We start from the raw sequence: 24,288 nt of genomic DNA, 5'->3' as shown, positions 1-24,288 counted from the left end.
AGAGAGAGAGAGAGAGAGAGAGAGAGAGAGAGAGAGAGAGAGAGAGAGAAGAGAGAAGAGAGAAGAGAGAAGAGAGGAGAGAGGAGAGAGAAGAGAGAGATAGTTTTACAGGATGAGATATGAATGAGTTTGGATCTGCCCTGATTGAGTCAGTGACCAGACCTTTGATCTCATGAATAATGTTTGTCCTTCATTTTAGAAGAAGACCATGACATCAGGGAATTGATGCCATAACAAACACATGAATTGGGTTTGAGTGAGGGGGATACTATGCTAAATCACCAGGCTCACTCTCTTCTCCAGAGCCATCTGGAACCAGCGGTCAGATATGAATTAGGACGACTGAAGATGGCCCTGGATATGAGGCAATCAGGGGTAAGTGACTTGCCCCAGGTCACACAACTAGTAAGTGGCAAGTGTCTGAGGCCGGATTTGATCTCCCATCCTCCTGAAACCAAGTCCAATGCTCTTAATGCACACTGTCAGGTTGTTGATAAACCGCACTTCAGTCCAATCCAATCAAGTCAATGAACATTTATCAAAATACCTGTGACATACTGGGCTTAAGATAGTGATAGCCCCACAAGGTGTTTACTTCCAATCTAAAAAAATCAAGACATTATACCATAGGAGGTAGGAACCCCGGGGAAGAAAGAGAACATTCTGGGAGCATCTTGCTCCATAGAGTTGAAACCAAGTGGTGAAGCAGATGCAAAAATGGAAGGTGTTATTCTTATGTTCAAACCAATAAATATACAGTGCACACTTCAAGCACTAGGTGGGGAAGGAAGAGAGGAAGGCTTGCCTCCTGCAACTGTCCATATATAGATAATAATAATTAACTTCATAAAGTCTTTTAATTGTAAAGTAGTTTTTACATATTTTATCATCTGAACTACACCATCACCTTGTGAAGTAGTTACTTAGGGGCAGCTAGGTGGCACAGTGGATAGAGCCCTGGAGTCAGGAGTACCTGAGTTCAAATCCAGCCTCAGACACTTAATAATTACCTAGCTGTGTGGCTTTGGGCAATTCATTTAACCCCATTGCCTAGCAAAAAAAAAAAAAGAAAGAAAACAAAAAAAAATAGTTACTTAAATGATCATTATTTTGCAGTTAAGAAAATTAGACTTTTTTTGAGATTTGTCCATGTTTACCTTTTATTAATTGTCAGAGGGAGGTATTGTCCCTAGCCCTGCCTGATTCCAACCTTACCAATCTATCCATTACTCTGTAGAATTCACAATTAGATCCTTTCTAGGTAGAATGACTTTGGTAAATTTTTCCAATGAATTCTCTTCAGATGTCTTAAGGTAGAGCTGAGCCCAGATTCCCAAAGGCTCTGACCTTAAATCTTTGAAAGTTCTACCAAGCTGGAAAGATTTCAAGTACAGCCTGGCCGTGGTGATGACAACTCCTCTGAAGACCAGACTAGATATTTGGAAAATTTTATCACCAGAACACTGGCTGCCAGGCAATAATATTTTTGGCTGCAGTGGTTCATGAGTAGTGTCCACTAAAGATGGTGGTAGAGGTGGTGGGAGTGGAGTGGGTAAGGGAGTTGTCATCTCCTTCTGTAGTCCTTTTAACAATGAAAGCATAGTCCTTTGGGAGCATTGAAATGAATGAGAAGTAATTAGTTTATAACTGTAAAGGGGAAGATAAATTATATTGTAATCACTTTTAATTATTCATATGGTAATTTAGCAAGAAAAAATTTTGCTGCCAGATTCTACTGACATAATTAAACAGGTTAATATAGAAAGTCCTGAGTTTCCACAGTTTAATATCTCTCATTTGCTTTTACTTTGTCATTCCCCTGGCAACCTTTTAGGACTTCTTTTAAGAAATGAAAACATTCAATTAGCTCCCCTAACCCAGAGGTGTGACAAACAAATATTACCAGTGAACCCAAAAGAAATGTCTGAGATACAGTGGAGTTGAGGGCAGAATAGCAGCAAGAAGGGAAACAAGTCATTCTTTTTTTTTTTTTTTTTTTTTTTAGGTTTTTGCAAGGCAATGGGGTTAAGTGGCTTGCCCAAGGCCACACAACTAGGTCATTATTAAGTGTCTGAGACCAGATTTGAACCCAGGTACTCCTGACTCCAGGGCCCGTGCTCTATACACTGCACCACCTAGCCGCCCCAAGTCATTCTTTTCCAGTCAAACTTTTACATTATAACTTGAAATAGTCACTCTCCAAATGACCACAGCAAAATTTAGTTGTACTTTCACAATCAAAAGGCGCAATGTATAAAACCTACATTTCTATATATTACCATCAAAATCCATCAGAAAGAGAAAGAGAAATTCCATTTAATACCTAAAGACAAAATAAAATATTTGGGAATCTACCTGCCAACTATTTGAAGGAACCATATGAATACAATTACAAAACATTTTTCACATAAATAAAAATATTTAAACATTTGAAGAAATATTGATTATAGGGAGGCCAAACTAATATAATAAAATGGCATTACCTAAATTAATTAATTTAGCTAGTGTCATATGAAACAAACTGCCATATAATATCTTATTGTGCTAGGAAAAAAATAACAAAATCTGTAATATCAAAGAAGGTAAGAATATCAAAGAAATCAATGGAAAAAATGAAAGAAAATAAAAGAAAAAATAACAGAAACTAATCTCAAATGATGTATCATTCAAAAAATCTGGTACTGGTAAGAAAAAAGGAGATTGATTAATGGAATGGATTAAGCATACAGAAGTAAATGATCTCAGTAACACAAAAGTTCACAGCTATTTGGGAAAAAAAACTTTTGGCAAAACTGAAAAGCAATATGGCAGAAATGAGACATTGACCAATATCTCATACCATAAACCAAGATAAAATCAAAATGAGTAGATGATTTAGATGTAAAGGGTGAAATTATAAGAAAATTTACAAAGCAGGGGGAATTACCTTTGACACTTAATAAAAGATAAACATGGACAGGAAAAAACTATTCAGAAAAATAGATAAAGGAAGAGTTCATTATCAAATAAGAGATAGAGAGGTTCATGGGAGGTAAAATGGATTATTTTGATTACTTTAAATTTAAGAGGGTTTGAGAGCGCCCTGACACCCAAATATATGAATGTAGCCTCATCCATTTCCTTGTTCTTTCCCCAGGGAGAAGCAGGTGAAGCCAGAATAATGCAGAGCCATCATCTTCCTGACAATCAACTGCTCTTGCAATCTCCTACCATAAAAACATACTTTAACGTTTGACTTTAAAACTGCAAAAGCTCTCAAACCCTCCAGAGCTGGGAGAAGTATCAGCTGCTCCAACTCCACTGGAATCACGGGGCAGGAAAAGTGTGCGGGAGGATGATGGTTCATAACTTTGCAGAAGGAAGGAAGGAACAAAGAAACAAAGAAAGAAAGTTGTTTTTTTCTTGGCAAGGTAATGGGGTTAAGTGGCTTGCCCAAGGCCACACAGCTAGGTCATTATTAAGTGTCTGAGGCTGGATTTGAACCCAGTTACTCCTGACTCCAGGGTTGGTGCTCTATCTACTGTGCCACCTAGCTGCCAGAAAGAAAAACAATGAGAGAGGAGGAGGAGGAAGAGGAGGAGGAGAAGGAGAGAAACAGAGAAACAGAGAGAAAGAGAAAGAAAGAAAGAAAGAAAGAAAGAAAGAAAGAAAGAAAGAAAGAAAGAAAGAAAGAAAGAAAGTAAAGAAAGGAAGAGGAAGGGAGGGAGGAAGGGAAGAAGGGAGATAGGGAGGAAGGAAGGAAGGGAGGGAGGGAGAAAGGAAGAAAGGGAGGAAGGAAGGAAGGGAGGAAGGAGGGAAGGAAGGAAGGGAGGAAGGAGGGAAGGAAGGAAGGGAGAGAGGAAAGAAGGGAGGAAGGGAGGAAGGAGGGAAGGAAGGGGGGGAGGGAGGAAGGAAGGAAGGGAGGGAGGGAGGGAGGAAGGAAGAAAGGGAGGGAGGGAGGAAGGAAGGAAGGGAGGGAGGGAGGAAGGAAGAAAGGGAGGGAGGGAGGAAGGAAGGAAGGGAGGGAGGGAGGAAGGAAGAAAGGGAGGAAGAAAGGGAGGGAGGAGGGGAGGGAGGAAGGAAGGGAGGGAGGGAGGGAGGAAGGAAGGGAGGAAGGGAGGAAGGGAGGGAGGAAGGGAGGAAGGAAGGAAGGGAGGAAGGGAGGGAGGGAGGGAGGAAGGGGGGGGAGGGGGGGAGGGAGGGAGGGAGGAAGGGAGGAAGGAAGGAAGGAAGGAAGGAAGGAAGGAAGGAAGGAAGGAAGGAAGGAAGGAAGGAAGGAAGGAAGGAAGGAAGGAAGGAAGGAAGGAAGGAAGGAAGGGAGGAAGGGAGGAAGGGAGGGAGGAAGGAAAAAATGGCAAGACTGATTAACCAGAACTGCTGGGGACTTCTCAGTCGAGATTTGCGGCCCCTGGTGCGTTGAGGAGGAAAGAGCAGAAGGAGCGCTGGGCTGCTCAGCTGGGGAAAGCTGGGGGTGGCGCGCCTGGCCATGGAGCGGAGACTGAAGAGGGGGTCCGGAGGGGCCCGGGGGTCGCGCCCCAGGAGCGCAAAGGAGCGGGGCCCGTTGGCCCGGGCTCAGAGTGGGGAGCGAAGGCCCCGAGAGCGCCCAGCGCAAAGGCGAGGAGAGCGCGGAGCCCCGGACCGGGAGCCGAGGAGAGAGGCCCGGCCCGCAGGGGAGGGGAACGGGCTTGGCCGGGCCGGGCCGGGCGCGGAAGAGCCGCTCCCCACTGGCCGCCTGGCCCCGGCAAGACACGTTCCCTTCTCTGGGCGGACGGCCCCTCCTCGGAGCGGGGCAAACCCAGAGATGCTCTGCTTGAGTTTTCTCTTCTTCCTTTCCTCCCTCTCTTTTTTTTTGTTTCTTTCTTTGTTTTTCCTCCTTTTCTTCCTTTCCTTCTTTTTCTTTCATTCTTTCATTTACTCATTCTTCCTTCCTTCTTTCCTTCCTTTCTTTTATTACTTTTCTCTCTTTTTTCCTTCCTCCTTTTCTATTTTTTCTTTTTTTCTTACATTTGTTCTCCCTTCCTTTCTTCCTTTCCTTCTTTTTCTTTCTTTCCTTCCTTCCTTCTTTTCTTTCATTCTTTCATTAATCATTCTTCCTTCTTCCTTTCTTTTTCGTTCTCTCTCCTTCCTTCTCTCTTTCTCCCTCCCTCCCTTCCTTCCTCCTCTATTTTCTTTCTCTTTCTTTTTTGTTCTTTCTTATATTCATTCTTCCTTCTTTTCTTTCATTCTTTCATTCTTCCTTCCTTTCTTTTTCTTTCTCTCCTTCCTTCCTTCCTTTTCTCTTTCACTTCTTTCCTCCCTCCCTTCCTTCCTGGCTACCCTTCTTTCTCCGGGCGCTGCTGCTGTCCCCACTCCATCAATCCTGCGTCTTCCTATTGACCCACTTTCTCTGCCAGCTGTGGCTAGATGTGCCACTGCTTTATCAAAGGTTCATGGCTTCTGCATTGGGCTAAGGGCTGAAGACTGCTGAAAGGGGAAAGCTGAGGTCAATTGTTTCTGGACCCCCAAGGGTTTCAGGCAGACTTCTCCTTCTGAGAATATGCCAAAGTCTGGGGAAAGGGGGGGGGCAGAGGGAGCTTCAAGCATGTCTGGGATTTCAGGTGCCACCCTAGGGTTTAAGGCTGGAGAGGACCTTAGAGAGGATGTGTCCCTAGGGGAGGCCTGGGAAGAAGATCTAGAGTCAACAAATGGAGTGAGGACTCAGAAGGCCAGAGACAAAGGATTATAGGAATTTTGCTTCAGAATCCAAAGGGACCTGAGTTCACGTGAGCCCGCTGGTCATTTGACTGATATAGAAACTGAGTCTGAGGGAAGAGAAATAATAGCTTATCTACGGTCACACAGGGAGTTAGAAGCAAATAGCTGTTCTGATTCTCACCCTTCTCTTTGGCACAAATTTCATACAGTTTTCATTGCAGGAAGGCAGAAAGAAACTTTCAAGAGACCAGAGGTTGAATTGAAACTGATGGGAACGCCTTGTCTCTGCACCAACCTGACTGCCCTCATCTATGACTCCCCTTATCCCAGAGGAAAAATCGTCCTTCTGAGTTGCACCATACCCAGAGACGATCAGATTCAAGGAACAGTAGCAGCTGCCAAGTCCAAGTGATTGGTTGGGAGACTGATAACATTCTGCAAAACTGGAGATAGGTCCTGAGGAGGGGAGAGAGTTGGACCAAAGTCATCTGCAAAGTCACCCTTCCTCCTTTTTCCCACCCTAGATACACATAGTAACCAATAATGGCTACCCCCACACTCAAGGAGCCCACCTATCAGCTACTCTGACTTCAGCTAGCACATCTGGTACCTTGTATTTGGGAAGGGAGACTGAGATAGCTCATACCTGCTTCTGAGAACCTGCTTCCTGAGCTATTTCATTGTTGTTGATTTTGGTGGGACATTGGAGCTAAGTGACTTGCTCAAGGGCACACAGCTAGGAAGTATCTATGTTATGAAATCATACCTCCAACCCAGGACAAGACCTCATTGACTGAATTCCAGCAGTCAGATACTTAAATCACTCTAAGGAGATAAGTCTATGGAAATGGTTTCTCAAACACATGACCCAAGAGCAGCCCCCCAAGTACCAAAAAATAGATGGAGGCTAAAGGCTGGAACATTGGCAAAGGTACCATTCTTGGTACTGAAGTATAGATTTAGAGCTAGACAGAACCTTACCATTCCTATAATCCAACCTCCCTCCTTTTACAAATGAGGAAACTGAGGATCAGAGAAATTAATTTGCCCAAAGTCACCAGAAAAAATGTTAAAGATGGGATTTGAATCTGATTTCACTGCCTCTAAACCCAGTACTCAGAATGATTTCTCTGGGTTACCTGAATAAATTGAAAATGTATATCTTATATATGTATTATAGGTCATAAATTTAGAATTGGGAGGGACCTCAGAAGATCTAATCTAACTCCCTTAACTTTCAGTTGAGGAAACCATAGTGTTGAGAAGGTTAAGTGGTTTTCCGACACAAGTTTTTATTCTTCAATGATTTTTTAAGTTGTCTTTTAAGGGTCTTTGTGATCCTTTTATAGGAGTTTTCTTGCCAAACCACTGGCAAACCTTCCATTTCCTCCAACTCATTTTACAGATGAGGAAACCGAGGCAAACAGGACGAAGGGACCGGCCCAGCGTTACCCATTTTCAAAGTGTCAGAGGCTATATTTGAGCTCAGGTAGAGGAGTCTTCTTGACTCCAGGCTCAGCATTCTATTAACGATGGCGCCACCTAGCTGCCCACTTGACAAAAGCATGATTTGACACCCAGGTTTGTCATTTTATATCCAGATCGATGTTCCTTCCACATCCATACAGGGTGTCACGCCTAATGTTGTCCAATTAAATTATTAATACACACATAAATTCTTATGAACTATACTTACCTGTGGACACATGGAAACCCTTGCTACAAGTCTGCAACAGGGCAAATATTTTAAGTGTTAAACATGGAACTCTCTTCACCCACAATAGGCACTTAAAAAAAAGATTTAATTACCAAGATGAAGATATATAGACACATATCACTTCCTCCCTCCAGTATAAGGTCAGCTCTTTGAGGGCTGGGACTGGTTAAGTTTTATCTATGAGTCTTTAATATCTTTTAGGGTATAAATGACCTTTAATTATCAGATATTTAATAAATTCTAGAAATGGATGAAAGAATAAATGAGTACCTATCTATACTTAGTAAACAGAAGACCCTAAATTCCTTGCTATCATAAAGGTGATGACATGGGGACTGACAAAAACAACCCTTTGTCTCCTTTATCTAAGTTCATTTCTCTGAAGGAAGAAAAACCAAATATCATTTATCCCATTTTATAGATGGTGAAAATGAAAGATAGGAGAGAGAGAGAGAGCTGTGTTTAGAACAATTTTTGGTTTTGGTTTTGGTTTTTTTGCAAGGCAATGGGGTTAAGTGGCCCCAAGGCCACACAGCTAGGTATTAAGTGTCTGTGGCCACATTTGAACTCAGGTACTCCTGACTCCAGGGCCTGTGTCCTATCCACTGTGCCACCTAGCCACCCCTGTTTAGAACAATTTTTAGTGATTCTGGTAACTGTTGGAAATTACTTCTCCTGCAAAATATTGCTTCAATTCTCCTAGATAGCTACTAGATGGCTAGGTAGCAAAATGGGTAGACCACCAGCATTGGACTCAGGAAGACTTGAGCTCTAGTCTCTACTCAGACATTAGCTACATGTGTTCCTGGGTCAATCACCTTAGTATCATCATCTGTAAAATGGAGATGAAATTAATACCTACCTCTAAGAGCTGTTCTAAGATAGGCAGTTAAAATATGTAAAGTGATTTCCAAATCATAAAACACTATGTAAATCGCAGCCATTATGATCTGACCCTTTATGAAGAGGAAACTTAAGACAAGGTCTTCACTCTCAGAGAACATGCCTAACATGAACTGAGTCCTAGTAAGACTCAAGGAACATGACTAGTTGTCTAGGACCCACGCCCTTAAGATCTGAAAAGGAAACTCAGCAAATGATCCCAAGACAGAAATGTTCAACTTTCTGAAACTCATAGCCCCTATTTCTTTCCCAAAGATTCACTTGCCTTCCTAACAGACTAATTACTGAAGAGGTCTGTAAATAACACCTCTAAAACTTCTTCACTGAAATCCACCTGACAATTTTTGTCTTGATAAAGAAAGAAAAAGAGAGAGAGAGAGAGAGAGGCAAAGGACAGAGACAGAAACAAGGAGACAGGAAGAAAACAAACAAGGGATTCAATTCTGGCAAGAGAGGAGTTAACCAGTTCTTAAAAGGGGTATGTATATATTTTTGTGGCCATTTTCTTCTGGGAGTTAAATTAATTTGTTCTAGCCCTAAAGCATCTATCTAAACATGTGTTGATCCCCTTTCTGCGTCAGCACTGTGTCAACAGATGACTCTACTACCGGCAGCAGGCTGGACTATTTAAAAGACAGCTTTCCCAAACCACCATAACTTGCCTAACCTGGACACTCATCACATCTCTCTTGGGTGACATAGGAACCTACTATTAAAGGTAGGAGATTCTGAATTAGCTTATTTTTATGCATTAAAAAGGGATCAAATTGCCGTTTACTGCTATAGGAATGCCTATTGACTTGTATTTCTGATGATCTATTTCTCGTGTCTCTTGTGGTTTTAGATTTCTTTTAATAAATGCACTTTGAACTATTCTTTCAGGCTCAATCGAAATGAGAAATTAGGACAGTATTTAAACAGCATTTCAATGATCATGGTTAGTAAATTGTTGGAGGGATCAAATTAACTTCTGTTTTGAAAGAAAAAAAAGTTTAGTCTTTAAGTTGTTAACATCTTCTTCCCCCGTGGGTATAATCAACTATGTAAAAATTGTCCTTTAAAATAGGACTGATATCTTTTGGAGAAATATAATGCAGTGTGGGGAAGGCTTTTAAAATCATTTCAAATAAAAATGCTGAAAGACTTTAAGGTTTAAAGTAACTATGGAAATACCATTAAGCACTTCAGTTCAGAAAAGTGAACACTGCCTCTTTGCCTGGAAACCAATATAAACCATTATGTTCTCTCAGAAGTGTTCATCTCTAGTGACATCCTCTAAGTCTTTTGCATTTCTAATGAAGATGCATGTGGTCTTTATTATGATTATGATTCAGTGCTAAACCATGTGTATTGCTTGTAAAAACTGTTGTAAATGAGATTTTTTTGTGGTTCTTGGTTGCTGTTTTTTAAATATACATTTCCTCACAATTCAAACAAACTAAGGGAGATAGGAGCTCTTTGTTTGAGTCTTATCCCAATGAATAGAATTCTCTTTTCAAAAAGAATTCTCCTTCTCTTCATCAAAGATTCTGCTGTCCTGACCTTGCCCTCTCTGCCACTGTGAACCTAGTCTAGTGTATCTAAGCTAGTTAAGGACATCCCATTCAACTAATTGTTACTTCCTAAAGACAGAAAAAAGTAGAAGCTTTTCTCATGAGGGTGGGGGTAGAGGGCAAGATACTCCTTTTCATAAAGAGTAGTTTGTATCACTAAAGAAAATAAAGTTCTAAGTGAGAAATCATAGTCTTATAAAATCACAGATCCAAATGAAGTTCTAATTGAAATGGAACTCATAGGTTATCTATCAACCCCCTCATTTTGTAGAGGAGAAACTGGGACCCAGGGAAATAGAATGACTTGTTATTGATACAGGTAACTCAGCAGCCCGGTTGGAATCTAAACTCAGGTCCTCTGCTTCCAAGGTTTTAGCTCTGATTTTAACCAGTCCTTAGCTGTAACATTTAGTAAGAATCTGAACCTTTCTGGACCTCAGTTTCTTCATCTGGGAAATGGGAAGGTTTGTTTAGATCAGGGTTTCTATTTTGGTTGGATTTTGTTTTTGCAAGGCAATGGGGTTAAATATTGCTCAAGCTAAATAAGCATTAAGTGTCTGAGAACAGATTTGAATTCAGGCCCTCCTGACTCCAGAACCGGTGTTCTATCCACTACACTACCTAACTGCCCCCCAAAATCAGGGTTTCTTAACCTGAGCTTCATAGATCCTCAAAGGGTCCATGATCTTGAATGAGGGGGAAAAAACACATTTTTATTCTACTGACTCCTAACTGAAGTTCGTCATCTCCTTCAATTATGAATTTTTAAAAAATTCATATTATTTTCAAAAGGGACCCAAAGTTTCACTAGAGTGATGAGTCCATGAACACATCCAAAAATGCCTAAGAACCTCTGTGCTAGGTATTTTAGTCTGTCTCCTTGCTTTCCCTGGAAACACATATTTCACTGGTGAAAGAATGAGCAAAGCAGAAAAGGATGGATCGTCTAATTCTTCCACTTCCTATGATTCCATTAAAAGATCAGTGAACTCATCAAACAGCAATAAAAAGACACTTTTAGAGGTAGAGGGTCTGTCTCATAACATCACCTGAAAATGTCCTTTAGATGCTATTTGTACTTGCCCACAAGCTCCTTTAGAGAATAACCAGGCCCCACCTTTTATCACTTACCTGGGGCAGCCTCCTACCAATCTTCCTGTTTTGTCTAACGCTCATCCAACTAAGCAGCCTTCTCTCCCCTAATTGCCTCCAAATTCCTTTCCTCCTCCTGCAGCTATGTACAGTAGTCTCAGCATCTGCGTGCTTCTGGCTGTTCTATCAGCAAGCTCCCTGGGACAGCAGGCAAAAGAGTCCAGCCATGTCAACCCAGGGACTCCTGACCTGGAGCAGAGCCTGGCTGCCCAACACCGGCATGCTCGGGCTCCTGCCTCCCCCAGCCAGCTGAAGCCTCTACAGAAAGAAGGAAATGCTGACTTCGGAGCTTTGCTGGCCAGATACATTCAGCAAGCCAAGAAAGGTAATAAGACTGGTATTTCTATAAGGCTTCCTTGCAATGTCCAATAGGGAAAACTCTGGAGTAAATACAATTGTAGGAGTTAAGTTCTTTTCCTCAATAAAGAATAATAATTAATGATAATGACAGCTGATGTTTATGTAGTGCTTTCAGGTTTCACAGAATCCTATGTCCCTTAACTTAAAGCTAGAAGAAATTGTAGAAGACTGCAAGGTGAACCCAGTGAGTAAATCCCATTTATTATTCCAGATTGTAATATTCCTTATTATAAATGAAGAAATTGAGACATGGAGCACTACAGAGATTTTGGTACTTGCTAGGGGTCCGTGAATATCTTGGGAGTTTGTGGATAGATTTCAAAGGGTAGAGGGGACGTCTGTGAACTTGGGTGGCAGGAAATGTATCTGCATTTTCATTTGCCTTTTGTTTCCTATTTATTTTATTTTTATAGGTTTATATAGTTTCACAGACTGCCAAAGTCAACTGTGATGCAAAGGTTAAGAAAACCTCTATTCTATAAATTTTCAAGAATTATTAAAAGAAAAAAGATATAAGAAAAAAGAAAACCTCTATTCTAATTGATATCATACTGCTTACCTTATCAATGAGTAGAGAAGGTGTGGATGGGAGGGAGGGGATTTAGAACTCAAAAAATGTTTAAAGAATATTCAAAATGAAATAATGAATAAGAGGAAGGAAAGGAAGGCTAAATGATTTTAAAAAAAACATTGTTCTGTGACACTCAGTGGCTAATTAGGGGGCCAGACTATGAAAGGAAGTAACCAGTATTTCAATTTCTCATACTTGATATTGTTCATTGGTTGAGGCTTCATATCTTTCCCTGAAGATATTAATATTTCCTCCATAAATATTTTCACACCAAGCAATGATTTAATTAATTCAGCTAATTAAAATGGAGCTATAAGAAAACTCTTACCCATTTTTTAAACCAAATAGATAGGGTCTGTGTGATACAGTGGGAAGTATGATAGCACTGGAGTTCCTAGTTGGAATGTTGGACTTACCTCTTAGTATTCATATAACAACTCACTTTATCTCTCCTAGATCTCTAATTCCTCATCTGTAAAATGAAGGAATTAATCTAGATGACTTCTAAGGTCCCTTTTAGTCCTAAACTTATGATCATACAGTCCCTATACATTTTTACTTTAAGCCATCGAGAAAGATGTGAATTATGATACACTCACAAGAAATAATGACCCTTAGAATATTAAACTATTCTGTCAGATTTCACCAAAACAAAGATTAGAAGGAGCAAATGTTTCACATTAAATGAATGCTTCCTTATCAGATCAGAGGGATCATCTGTAAGTGAGAGGAATATTTGGGTTTTTTTAAAATAATAAACCATTAATATCACCATTGTGAAATAATCCAGTGATTTATTTCTTACTGTTGAATAGATTGTTCACCAATTTTCTAGGAGATAAATGAACCATCTGATGATAAATTAGATTCACAGCAAGAGTGGTGACCTGGGATCCCAAAGCCCTTGTTTGTCCTCACATAGACCAATGTGGAAAGAACAGAGGATCTAAAGGTTCTAGTACTTATGACCGGTGGGATGTTGGTCAAGTCACTCTCTTAACTCTTAAAGTTCTCAACTCAATAAGTATTTATTAAGATGGCATTACATTTTAAAATTAAGCCAAAGGGCAACTCATGGGGATTCTTAAGTAATGTCTCCCATTTTTAACCCATTTTTTATCCCAATTGACTTTGCTGTTAGGGAACTTCTGATTGAAAAATGCTTCTTCTACTAATGCGGTTAGCACCCTTGAGTTAGAGTTGAGCAGACCACTGAAAGGGTCTTTCCCAGGGTCACACAGTCAATAGGTATCAGAGTCTAGACTTCAATTCACATCTCCATGGATTCTGGGGCAGCTTTCTAGTCATTTCACCAGTGCTACCTTAGGTCAATAGTTTCAATAATTGCTTAAAATGATAATATTTACAAGTATCTTTTCTTTCATCCATGTATACCTCCTATGTCATGAAGCAAGTTTGAGATTTTATTCATAGGATCTTGGCATTTAAAGTCAAAATTGATCACAAAAGTTGCTCAAATTCAACTCTCTTGTCTTTCAGGCAAGGAAATTAAGGCAGAGAAATGAAATGATTAACTTAGGGTACCATAGGTAGGAAGTAGAAAAGCAATTATTCAAGCCTAGGATCTCTTCACTGGGAGAAATTGGGACACCATGGTTAAACCATGTTTCAGTTAATAAAGATTTAAAAGTTTTAGTGGATCACAAGTTAAATATAAGTCATGGCAGTAAAAAAAAAAGATAATGCAATCTGGACAAAATTCAGAAGGGTGTAAAAGATCTGCTTGCTAAATTTGACCCTGCTCAGATCATATCTGATATATTGAGTTCAAATTGGGGCACTGTATATTAGGAAAGACTTTTGATATCCTCAGAGACATACAGAGAAAGGGAGCCAGATGATAAAGAGTTCTGGAGATCATGCCACACAAGAATTAATTGGAGGAATTGGGAATCTTTAGCCTGGAGAAGAGAAGAGAAGATATCTAGATAGCCATCTTTAAGTATTAAGAAGGGTCATCCTATGAAAGAGGTATAAGACATACTTTTCTTAACCCCCAGAGGGCAGAACTGAGTCATTGGTGAAAGTTGTAAATAGTGAAATTGAGGCTGAATACAAGAAATAAATAATCTCAACAATGAAAGTGATTCAAAAGTGGAATGGCCTCTAGAGGGAATGACTTCCTCCTCTCAAGTCAAAGTCAGATGACCACTTGCTGAGTCTGTTGCAGAGGGTTCTTATTCCTGAATAGGAATGGGTAGACTTAGCCAATTTCCTTTCAGCACTCATCTGTGATTCAGAGTGAGAAATCTCTCCCTATAATACAGCTGCATCTCCATCAAATGACCCCATTAGTTGAAAAAAAAATAAAGGATTTGCTCTTCCTAGAATTTTCTTAATATTTCATATTAATTGAAGCCCTGTTAGCCAACTGTGAGTTAGAAGGTGAAGCTAGATTGCACTTTAGTAAATTTTCTTCCTCTTTAAGGAAATTGGTTAGAATGGCATGTTGATTATTTGTGCTAAGCCATTTGGAAGTTAGAAATCATAGGTTGGGGTAGCATTAGCTCTTTAATGATCTTCTAAGCTTTGGTTTATTAGCTATAGCAAGTTGTTTGTGATGCTTCTAAGTAGTGTGACTATGGGTAAGTTGTTCTGTTCCTCAGTTTCCCCATTTGGGGGGGTGGGCTAGAGGTCCTTCTGAGGTCTAAATCTGTTCTTATTCTAATGCTTTTCCCTAATGTGAAACTTCATTCACAATCTCTTTTGACTCAAGGCAGGGAGTTCGTTGCAAATCCTTGATCCCTTTTTGTTGTAAGGGTAAGATCATTTTGTAAGACCAAATAAAATATAGAATGCCTTTGTCATACAAGTTAACCGTATTACTAGGGTTTCATTCACTGACAAAATTAGGACTCTCCTTCACAATTAATATGAAACTTCATCATGTAACCCTCACCTAGTATACTTGAATATTTTCTATCTCTTTCGATGGTTCAGATTTCAGACTTTTAAGTTGCATGTAAAGTGAAATATGAGTTTACAGTTAAGCAAAGTATGTAGCTAGAGGTTATCAAATGTCTCTCAGATAAAAGGCCTGGAGAGTATTCTGTCTCCCATCTGTTCCTACCTGGTTTGTGTGATAAAGTCTAAATAAGCTGCACCTTTGGGAACTCCATGATTCTTCCCACCAGGACAATTATAATATCAAAATTCCTGACCTGGCTTTCTGGTCCTGCCCCCAAATCATTGAGCCCACTTTCCTATTATAAAGTATTTTCTTTGCTTGAATCAGCAGTGATGCCACTGGGGCAGTTTTGATTTGCCAGCCCCCTAGGGAAGGACATTCATCCTAACTATAAATACTATATTTGCAAAACAAGTCTCAAGCTTATATATGTCACAGCTAAATTTTGAAAATTGGCTAATATTGACAGGGAGCTTCATATTTATAGTTTCTGACTGGATTGGCCATCTGTTCCAAACAAAGTGTTTTATTTATGGAACAAATAAACATTATGATCTGTTATCATAGCTAAGAGAAACAGCATTGGGGTAGCTAATAAAAGCTTGACCTTAGGTCCAGAAGACCTGGATTCAAGTCCTATCTCTCAAATGTGTGACCATGGATAATCTGTTTAAATTCTCCATTGTGACCCACAAAACACCCCAGAATATAACTTAAAGACTGTATTTTTGTTCTGCATAATGGAGGTCATTCACATATAGGCATATCCCGTTCAGTTGTTTTTAGTTATATTTGACTCTTTAGGATTTTCAGGGAAGGAGAGTTTTCTTGATAAAGATAGTTGGAGTGATTTAACATTTCCTTCTTCAGCTCATTTTTACAAATTAGAAAACTGAGGCAAACAGGGTTGAATGACATGGCCAGGGTCATACAGCTGGTATGTGAGGCAAACAGGATTAAGTGACTTCCCCAGGGTCATACAGCTAGTAAATGTCTGAGGCCTGATTCGAAGACATCTGGGTTGGGTCCTTTATCCACTATGGCACCAGCTAGCTGCCCTTGATCAGCTTAATAAATGCTTGATTGAGCTCCCCAAGGGCAGGGACTATTTTTTGCCTTTCTTTGTCTCCCCAGTATTTAGTCAAGTACCTAGAAAACTCAGGTGCCTAATAAATGTTTACTGAGTGACCCACTTCCACAGATGTGGAATATACATATAAATATACACATACACATATACACATACATACAAACAAAACTAGCAGAGTTAAATATGATGAAATGTGCTTGGATTTGCTCTTTTTAAACAAGGTTAATTGGGAAGGGATTTGCTAATTGGCAGGTAGTAAAAATGGAGACCCCCCCCTGAAGATTAATAGCTTCTCATTTTGCAAGGCAAAAAGCTAATGGACTGACTTATTCAACTTGTATTCATTAATATTGACCAATAGGAGGAGTTCTATCCATTACACTCAAAGCTACTTTTATTAAACTATGGAAATCTTCAAGTATAAAATGATATCTTTCATTCATTGCAGAAACAATCACTATGTGAATGTAAGGAAATGCAAATGGCTTTCTTCTGGTCAATACACTCAGTATGTTCTTTATTAAAATTTAGAGAAATAATGCAATGAAGTCAGGGGCAATTTGATAAAATTTCTATTATTATACTTTTTGGGGGGATTTTTTGCAAGGCAATGGGGTTAAGTGGTTTGTCCAAGGCCACACAGCTAAGTAATTATTAAGTGTCTGAGGCTGGATTTGAACCCAGGTACTCCTGAACTCAGGTACTCCTGACTCTAGGGTCGGTGCCCTATCCACTGTGCCACCTAGGCGCTCCCAATTTGATAAAATTCAAAGCAACTATGTGGCACAATGGATAGAGCACCTATGGAGTGAATAAGGAATCAAGAAGACATGAGATCAAATCCTTCTTTAGATACTGGTCATTACCCTGAGCAAGTCATTTCCCTTCAGTGTGATTCCATCTGCAGGTTTCCCCATCTGCAAAATAGGAATTATAATAACCCCACCTCCCAGGGCTATTGTGAATGGTAAATGATTATAATAACATATATAAATTACTTTATAAATGCAAATTATTATTCACTTATACACCTTTAATATCCCAAGTATTCCATTAAGAATGCTAGCAGATGGGGCAACTAGATGGAGCCATAGATAGAGCACTGGTCCTGGAATCAGGAGGACCTAAGGTCAAATCCACCCTCAGATATCTAATAATTACCTAGCTGTGTGACCTTGGGCAAGTCACTTAACCCCATTGCCTTGCCAAAAAAAACACTAGCAGATCACAGATCTAATTGGATCTTGGTAAATGGGGAATGAAAAAGTTATAATCATCTCAATTACAATGTTTTGTAATAGGAAGAGTGGATTGAAATCAGGAAAGCCAGGTTATTGTGTCTCTAACATTTTACAAGTCATTTAAAAAAATATCAGTTCATTCCTCTGAGACTGTTTCCTCATCTTTAAGACGGAAATGATGCTTGCTCTAAGAATCTTCTAAAGTTGCTCAGAGGAAAGCATTTCTACTAAGCGTCATATAAATGGGAGACACTGTATATTCTCTGGAGAAACCATATTTTCACTCACTCATTCAGTCTTTTTAATTCTATAAGAGAATCTCTTAGCTCCTATAAGTTTAACTTAAATCTTAAAAAGATTTCCCCCCCTGCCAGCCGGATCAGTTTTACCATTGATAGAATTTAATATCTAAAGTGGATTATCAAAAAAATTACCTCCTTATCAACTTTACTGTGAAGTCATTACCATGCCTGGACTTTTTATTTTCCATTATATTTTAAAAACTTTTCTTCAAAAACAGTTGTGCCCATTATGATAAGGTTTTTTAAATGGTGTTTATCCAGCTGAGGAGTTTAATCTCCTGGGAAGCAATAATTCCAATATCAGAATATTTAAAGTGCATTAGCTCAATCATTATGGCTTTTAGGATTACCCAAGCATGTTTAGGAATCTTAAGGGATTAAATTAAGAAATGTCTGATTACCAGTCAACTGGTATTGAGTAGACACTATATGTTTGTTGTGCTTACAGAACAGGATGCTAGAAGTAGAAGGGAGAGAGAGAGCTCCTGTTCCTGCCTTAGAGAAACAAATGAACAAAGAAGCACAAACACTAATAGGGGATCTTCTCCTTATTTGGAAATATGGACCCCCTTGGCAGTCTAGTGAAGCCTGTGGTTCTCGGAATGATGTTTCTAAGTGCATAAAATAAAATACATAGGATTACAAGGGGGAAAATTATAATGAAATGCATTATCAAAACATTTTAAAAAATAAATTCCTAGACCCCAGTTTACTGATGCTTGAACTACAAAAACACATAAAAGAAAAGACATGGATGACTAAACAAATACAATAATGAACATTTCTCTAAATGTTTTAAAGCTTGCAAAGTGCTTTTATTTATAGAATCAGAACAAACCTGGGAAGCAAGTACTATTATTATTCCCATTTTACTGATGAGGAAACTGAGGCTTGCCTGTGGTCACAAAGCTAGTTAAGTGTTTGAGGCTAGATTATAAATCAGATACTCCAGATTCCTATCCAGGCATTATTCTATGCTCTAAGATACTGAGTTGCCTCATATTTCATATATATATATATATATATGTATGTATATATATACATATATAAACATATGTATAAATAATACATATATAAACAAGTATACAGGAGAATTAAAATATCAAAAATATTTATACATTGCAGAAATGTATTATAATGGAAGGAATATCAAAGCTAAAGTCTGGAGATATAGATTAATAGTTGTGTGACCCTGGATAGCTCATAATCTTAAAATTCATATGTATAATGCAAATGATAGTCAATCAATAAATATCAAGAACCCACAATGTTAGAGATCATGAAGAGTCAAATGAGACTGAAAGGGCTAAAAGACAATAAGAATGTACCAAGCACTGAGTGGTGTTCATTGGTTTTGTCTTGAGTTTTTTTGACTCAATTTGGGGGTTTTTTTTTGGACAAAACTACTAGACTGCTATTTCTTTCTTCAGCTCATTTTACAGATGAGAAAACTGAGGCAAAAGGGGTTAAATGACCTACCAGGGTCACAAAGCTAGTTAGTGTCTGAGTCTGGATTTGAACTCCAGGCTCAGTTTTCTATCTACTACCTCACTCAGCTGCCCTCTGTTAATCATAGTATTGCCATAAAAGAACCATCTGTTAAATTCAAAATTCCTAAAAGAATTCTCAATACAAATTGCATTCCAATTAGATTGTACCCTTTTGTAGAACCAAGGCTGTATTTTCAAGGGCCTATCTCTATCTAGTACCACATACTTACATTTAATAAATATTTGTTTAGTTGATGGGATTGGGTTTTTTTTAAATCATAATAAAGATGACTAAATGGAGAAAAGTCTATAAATTGGGAGCTAGCTTCAGAGAATATTTAAGTAAAAATGTGAGAAAGAAACTGAAAGCCCCAAATTAGACTTTCTAATTTTTCCCTACAGGCAAGAAAAAAAAAGAGAAAGTCTATTGGATTTTGAGAACAATGAAGTTGAAGAGATATCCAAGGAATTAAAGTGATGCTTGCCTCTAGGTAGAGAGTAGATTGAAGAGACTATATCCACTAAGGCCAAAAAAGAGATGGTTACAAGTATGCCAGACAAGGATAGTCAAAGCCCAGGGCAAGACTAGAAAAATTCAAAGGAAAAAGAACCCTTTAAAAAAAGGAATCTCTTTATTTTGATTCTTTAAACAATTTTTTTTTTGACTTTTGAAAACCTATTTTAAAAAAGGAAAAAAAGTCATAGGTCTTCCTCCTAGTTCCTCTTACATTTTTATGTTTCTTTGGGTTTTTTTGCAAGATAATGGAATTAAGTGACTTGCTCAAGGTCACACAGTTAGGTAATTATTAAGTGTCTGAGGTCAAATTTCAACTCAGGTCCTCCTCACTCCAGGGCCGGTGCTCTATCCGCTGCACCACCTAATTGCACCACAGCTTACATTTCTTTAGTTGAGTATGATGATCCAAGGAATATTATCAACATAACCCATGAGATTTAGACAAACTATGAAGACTGGTATCTGGAGGCCTTGGAATGATGGTATGCTTTGTCCTGGGGTTATCTCTAGAATAACTTTCGTAGCATAACTTTAGGAAAACCTATCTCAATGAGACAATGATGACCATTCACCTAGACTATTATGCTTGATTATTAATGGACTCTTAAAAGTCTTACAATAGAAATCATTCATGGAGACACCCAGTCTAGAGTCAAGGACTGAGCATCTTCTAAGCATTTCTCATTTGGTATAAACATTGGTAATATCCATATAACTGCCTACCTCAGATTTGGAAATTCTGGAACTACCAAAAGTGACTGGTGGTCAAGATTAGCACATTTGTTTTATAGAGATACACATAGGCAGATACAGAGGTAGAGAGATATAGATAACACCTTCCTCAAATTCTAGAAATTCAAAGCAACTTTCTTGCTGCTTTCACACACAGCACACTATCTCCCATTGCTTTGTCTTTGCATAAGCTATTTCTCATAACCCCACTCCTCACTTTTACTTCTTAGAATTCTTAGCTTCCTTCAAAGTTCATCCTAAAAACCACTTCTAACATGAATTCCTTCCTGATTGCCCCTGAAAGCTAATGTCTCCAACCCATTATCTTTTATTTAGTATAGTATAAACATATAGTTTATCACATCCTTATTTATATACAGATGATGTCATTGGTCCTCTTTGAGAATGAAGATGAATAGTAAGCAACAGTCTCCCTCATTAGAATGCAAGCGCCTTGAGGACAGGAACTATTTCATTTCTGTCTTTATATCTCCAGTATCTTAGCACAATCCTTAGTATACAGTGGGTACTTAATAAATGTCTATTGAATGATTGACTGATTGATTAGCAGTTGAACCAAGGAACATGTCATCTTGCTAATGATTCAGATTGAATTTTTTATTATGATGTATACAGGGTATTCCAAAAGTCTAAGTATATGGGGCACCTAGGTGGTGCAGTGGGTAGAGCACCGGCCCTGGAGTCAGGAGGACCTGAGTTCAAATTTGACCTCAGACACTTAATAATGACCTAGCTGTGTGGCCTTGGGCAAGCCACTTAACCCCGTTTGCCTTGCAAAAAAACTAAAAAAAACCCAAATAACCCCAAAATTCTAAGTATGGTTTCAAGTTTTAATAGCTTAAATATTTGTGTATCAAAAGAGTTGTAGTAGTTGACATTGTAGACATAGGTATGTCTGTTCACACACACACACACACACACACACACACACACACACTTATCCATAATATATCACCAGGATTCCAACTTGAGTCCTCAGACCTTTTAAAAAACCTAAGCAAGACAGTTCTATTCAAGCATTAAAGTGACTTTTCTATTTCCCAAAAAATTTCTATTTCTCCAATCCAAGACTTTGCTACTAATAAACAGCCCATAGATTTTATAAAAAGTCATGAGCTAACAAAAGATAGATGAAACAGTTCACAATGACCTCACCAAGGGCGATGACTTAGCAGTTCTCTATTTGATTGTTAATCCCTGAATTTTTTGAATAGTGTTGAAGTTTGCTATCTTCGGTTGGGCAGAAGAGAACAGAAAGAATCTGTGCCAGTCAGTTCTCTGAAAACCCGTGACATTTTAAAATTTAATCTAGTTTATTTAAATTTTCTCCATAATTTTCTTTAGTCTTGGCAAACAACAAAACAACTTGTTTTTTTAAATTTTGGTTATTATTACAATATTATTTCAATAATTGTTACAATAATCTTGTTGTGAGAGTAAACATAAACCCTCTCCTCCCAAGAAGATGAGAAACCTCAAGAATAGTGAGAGAGAAAAAAATGTACTTCAGTCTGTGTTCAGATTCCAAAGGCTCTGTCTCTGCGACGAGTTGCCTTCTTTAAGTAAGTCCACCAAAGAAGTTGCTTCAATATTTTTTCCCACAGTTGCTATTACTAGCTGTACCTCCACTCTGTTCCTCCCCACTCTCATTTATTCTATTCTCTCTCTCTCTCTCTCTCTCTCTCTCTCTCTCTCTCTCTCTCTCTCTCTCTCTCTCTCTCTCTCTCCTTTCACCTTGTCCCTGTTCAAAAGGGTGATAAAACAACTTGTTTTGACAAACAACAAAACAATAATGATTTGCAACATTTCTTGATTTCCAAGGTGTGAATCCTCAAACTAAAAATGTGACAATTGCCTTTCCCTAGTTGAGTAGATCTGGCTCCAGCACACTTCCCTGAAAACATAGAAAAGTTTCCCTCTTGATCAGAAGGTTCTCAACCTAGAGTTGCTTGTTTTGTTTTTGTTTTTTAATTTTTTTGTTTCTTTTTAGTGTTTTGATAATTGGTTTTCAATATAATTTGTTTCCCTTTTTTATACTATGTAGTTTATTTATTTTTTTGCAAGGCAATGGGGTTAAGTGGCTTGCCCAAGGCCACACAGCTAGGTCATTATTAAGTATCTGAGGCTGGATTTGAACTCAGGTACTCCTGACTTCAGGGCTGGTGCTCTTATCCACTGTGCCACCTAGCCACCCCTTATGTAGTTTATTTTAAGCATTAAAAGACCAGATACTGCCAAAGCGGTTCATGAGCGATCAAAAGTGCAGAATCCCTGCTTTGGTCCAGATGATGGGCATCTATATAATTCAGAGGCAAAATCAGATCTTTTTTTAAATGAGTAGTTTTTGAAGTTGGAGATTTGACACCTCATCAAGAGGATACAGTTGGTGTTTTGGTGACATACAAAACTAACTTACTGGGAAATGATTGTTCTGTGCCATATGCAGTTTCTGAAACAGGGCCAAGAAGATGCTGCAGTTCCTATAAATGGTGATCAAAAGAACTCCATGTTTAGCAAACTTATGTTCACTTTAGATTACTGATTTAAAAAAAAAAAGACAAACTGACCTACAAAGAAAGAAATGAAAAAAAAGGAACAAAGAAATAAAATTCATAATCAGATCTGTAACCAAGGAGGGAGGATCAGGGCTTTGTCACAAAGTGCTGAATTTAGATGATGCTAATAAAAGTTGTTTTCAGCATTTGCAATTCTTTAGCAAATTAATTAACAGCAATTAATTAAAACAGAAATCTACCATATATCTTCCCCTAATCATCACTAAATGATGTTCTAAAGTCTTGGTCTTCTATCACTCCCAAGCCCTCCTCAACTAAGGGACTGTTTCATGTCTCTTGCCCTTTGTACAAGGATTCTTATAAAAGACCCAGACATTCATCATGGGGCTCCTATTCTCCATCTATTAGTGTATACCCACTCAGGCTTGGTAGCAGTGATTGGCCCCTTAGAAAATGAAGATTAGAAAGTTTAGAAGACTCATTGAGGTTTTATTTTTCAACTATTCTGAGTCTGCTGTGCATACTCATGGAGTAGAAGAGGAAATGAATCTAAAAACATTGTTGCCACCTATTAACATACCTGGTATTTCTCTTTTTTTTTTGGCAAGGCAATTGGGTTAAGTGACTTGTCCAAGGTCACACAGCAAGGTAATTTATTAAGTGTCTGAGGTCAAATTTGAACTCAGGTCCTCCTCTATCCACTGCACCACCGAGCTGCCCCATCTGGTATTATTTTAATATGACCTCAGTGGGAGCAACCTTCAGGAGAAATTGTTGTACACTACCTATGGACCTTGAGTCCCACAACGGAAAAAAAATAATTGCATTCAGAGTTAACAAGGTCATTTGGTTCATGTATAATGTTTATGCTTAAAGGCAGGGACTGTCTCATTTTTGTCTTTGTATTCCCAGCAATTCAGACTGGTATTTAATAGTATTTAACCAATGGCTGTTGGTAGGTATTTAATAAAATGCCTGCTGATTAATGGATTGATTTGATTTTGGTTCTTTCCCTCTTCTCCCCTGATTAGGTTCTTCTGCTCGAATGCCAGTCATGAAAACCCGTCAGAAAACTGACCCAAATCGCACAGTATATAGGGATTACTTAGGTTGGATGGATTTTGGACGTCGCAGTGCTGAGGAATATGAATATTCTTCCTGAAGAGAATCAGAACCCAACCAGAAATTAAACTCACCATTCACTACAGAAAAATGTTAACAAGACTAATTGTTTGTCATCTCTGCACATTAAAGTTTTAAATATGCATTGTATATTGATGTGTTTAATGTAAAAACTTTTGGTCTGAATGCATGGGTTATAAGATTTAAAAATAAATAGTTGCATATTACTTTAAATATCTGAATTGCCTGAGATTTAAATCTCCGAGTTGTAAACCTCATGTTCCAATGCTCCAGGATTTTCCCCTCCCTCACAATTCTTCAAAATTTTTTTCATGGAGCCTATAGACAAAAATAGTCTTTTACTGACACAGTCCACTCCAGATAAGAGTTTGAGCAAAA

The 24,288-nt window shown here is 38.6% G+C and overlaps 1 protein-coding gene across 1 annotated transcript; it reads left to right on the top strand.

Moving 5' to 3' along the window:
• The first annotated feature begins 11,082 nt into the window (after positions 1 to 11,082).
• CCK (cholecystokinin) lies at positions 11,083 to 24,042 on the top strand. Its single transcript, XM_074195062.1, has 2 exons — positions 11,083 to 11,323; positions 23,799 to 24,042. The coding sequence occupies exons 1-2, from the start codon at positions 11,083 to 11,085 to the stop codon at positions 23,927 to 23,929; spliced, it is 372 nt and encodes a 123-aa protein (XP_074051163.1). The 3' UTR covers positions 23,930 to 24,042.
• The last annotated feature ends 246 nt before the right edge of the window (positions 24,043 to 24,288 follow it).

Source organism: Macrotis lagotis, chromosome 7 (genome assembly GCF_037893015.1).
Source record: "Macrotis lagotis isolate mMagLag1 chromosome 7, bilby.v1.9.chrom.fasta, whole genome shotgun sequence".
Classification (NCBI taxonomy): domain Eukaryota; kingdom Metazoa; phylum Chordata; class Mammalia; order Peramelemorphia; family Peramelidae; genus Macrotis; species Macrotis lagotis.
Note: the sequence above shows the minus strand (reverse complement) of the source record. Positions and strands in the feature narration are given on the sequence as shown.

Bases quoted from the DNA above. Each gene is read 5' to 3' on its own strand.
- CCK (XM_074195062.1), top strand. From the start codon at position 11,083: ATGTACAGTAGTCTCAGCATCTGCGTGCTTCTGGCTGTTCTATCAGCA. The intron at 11,324-23,798 runs GTAATAAGACTG...TCCCCTGATTAG, and splicing joins CATTCAGCAAGCCAAGAAAG to GTTCTTCTGCTCGAATGCCA.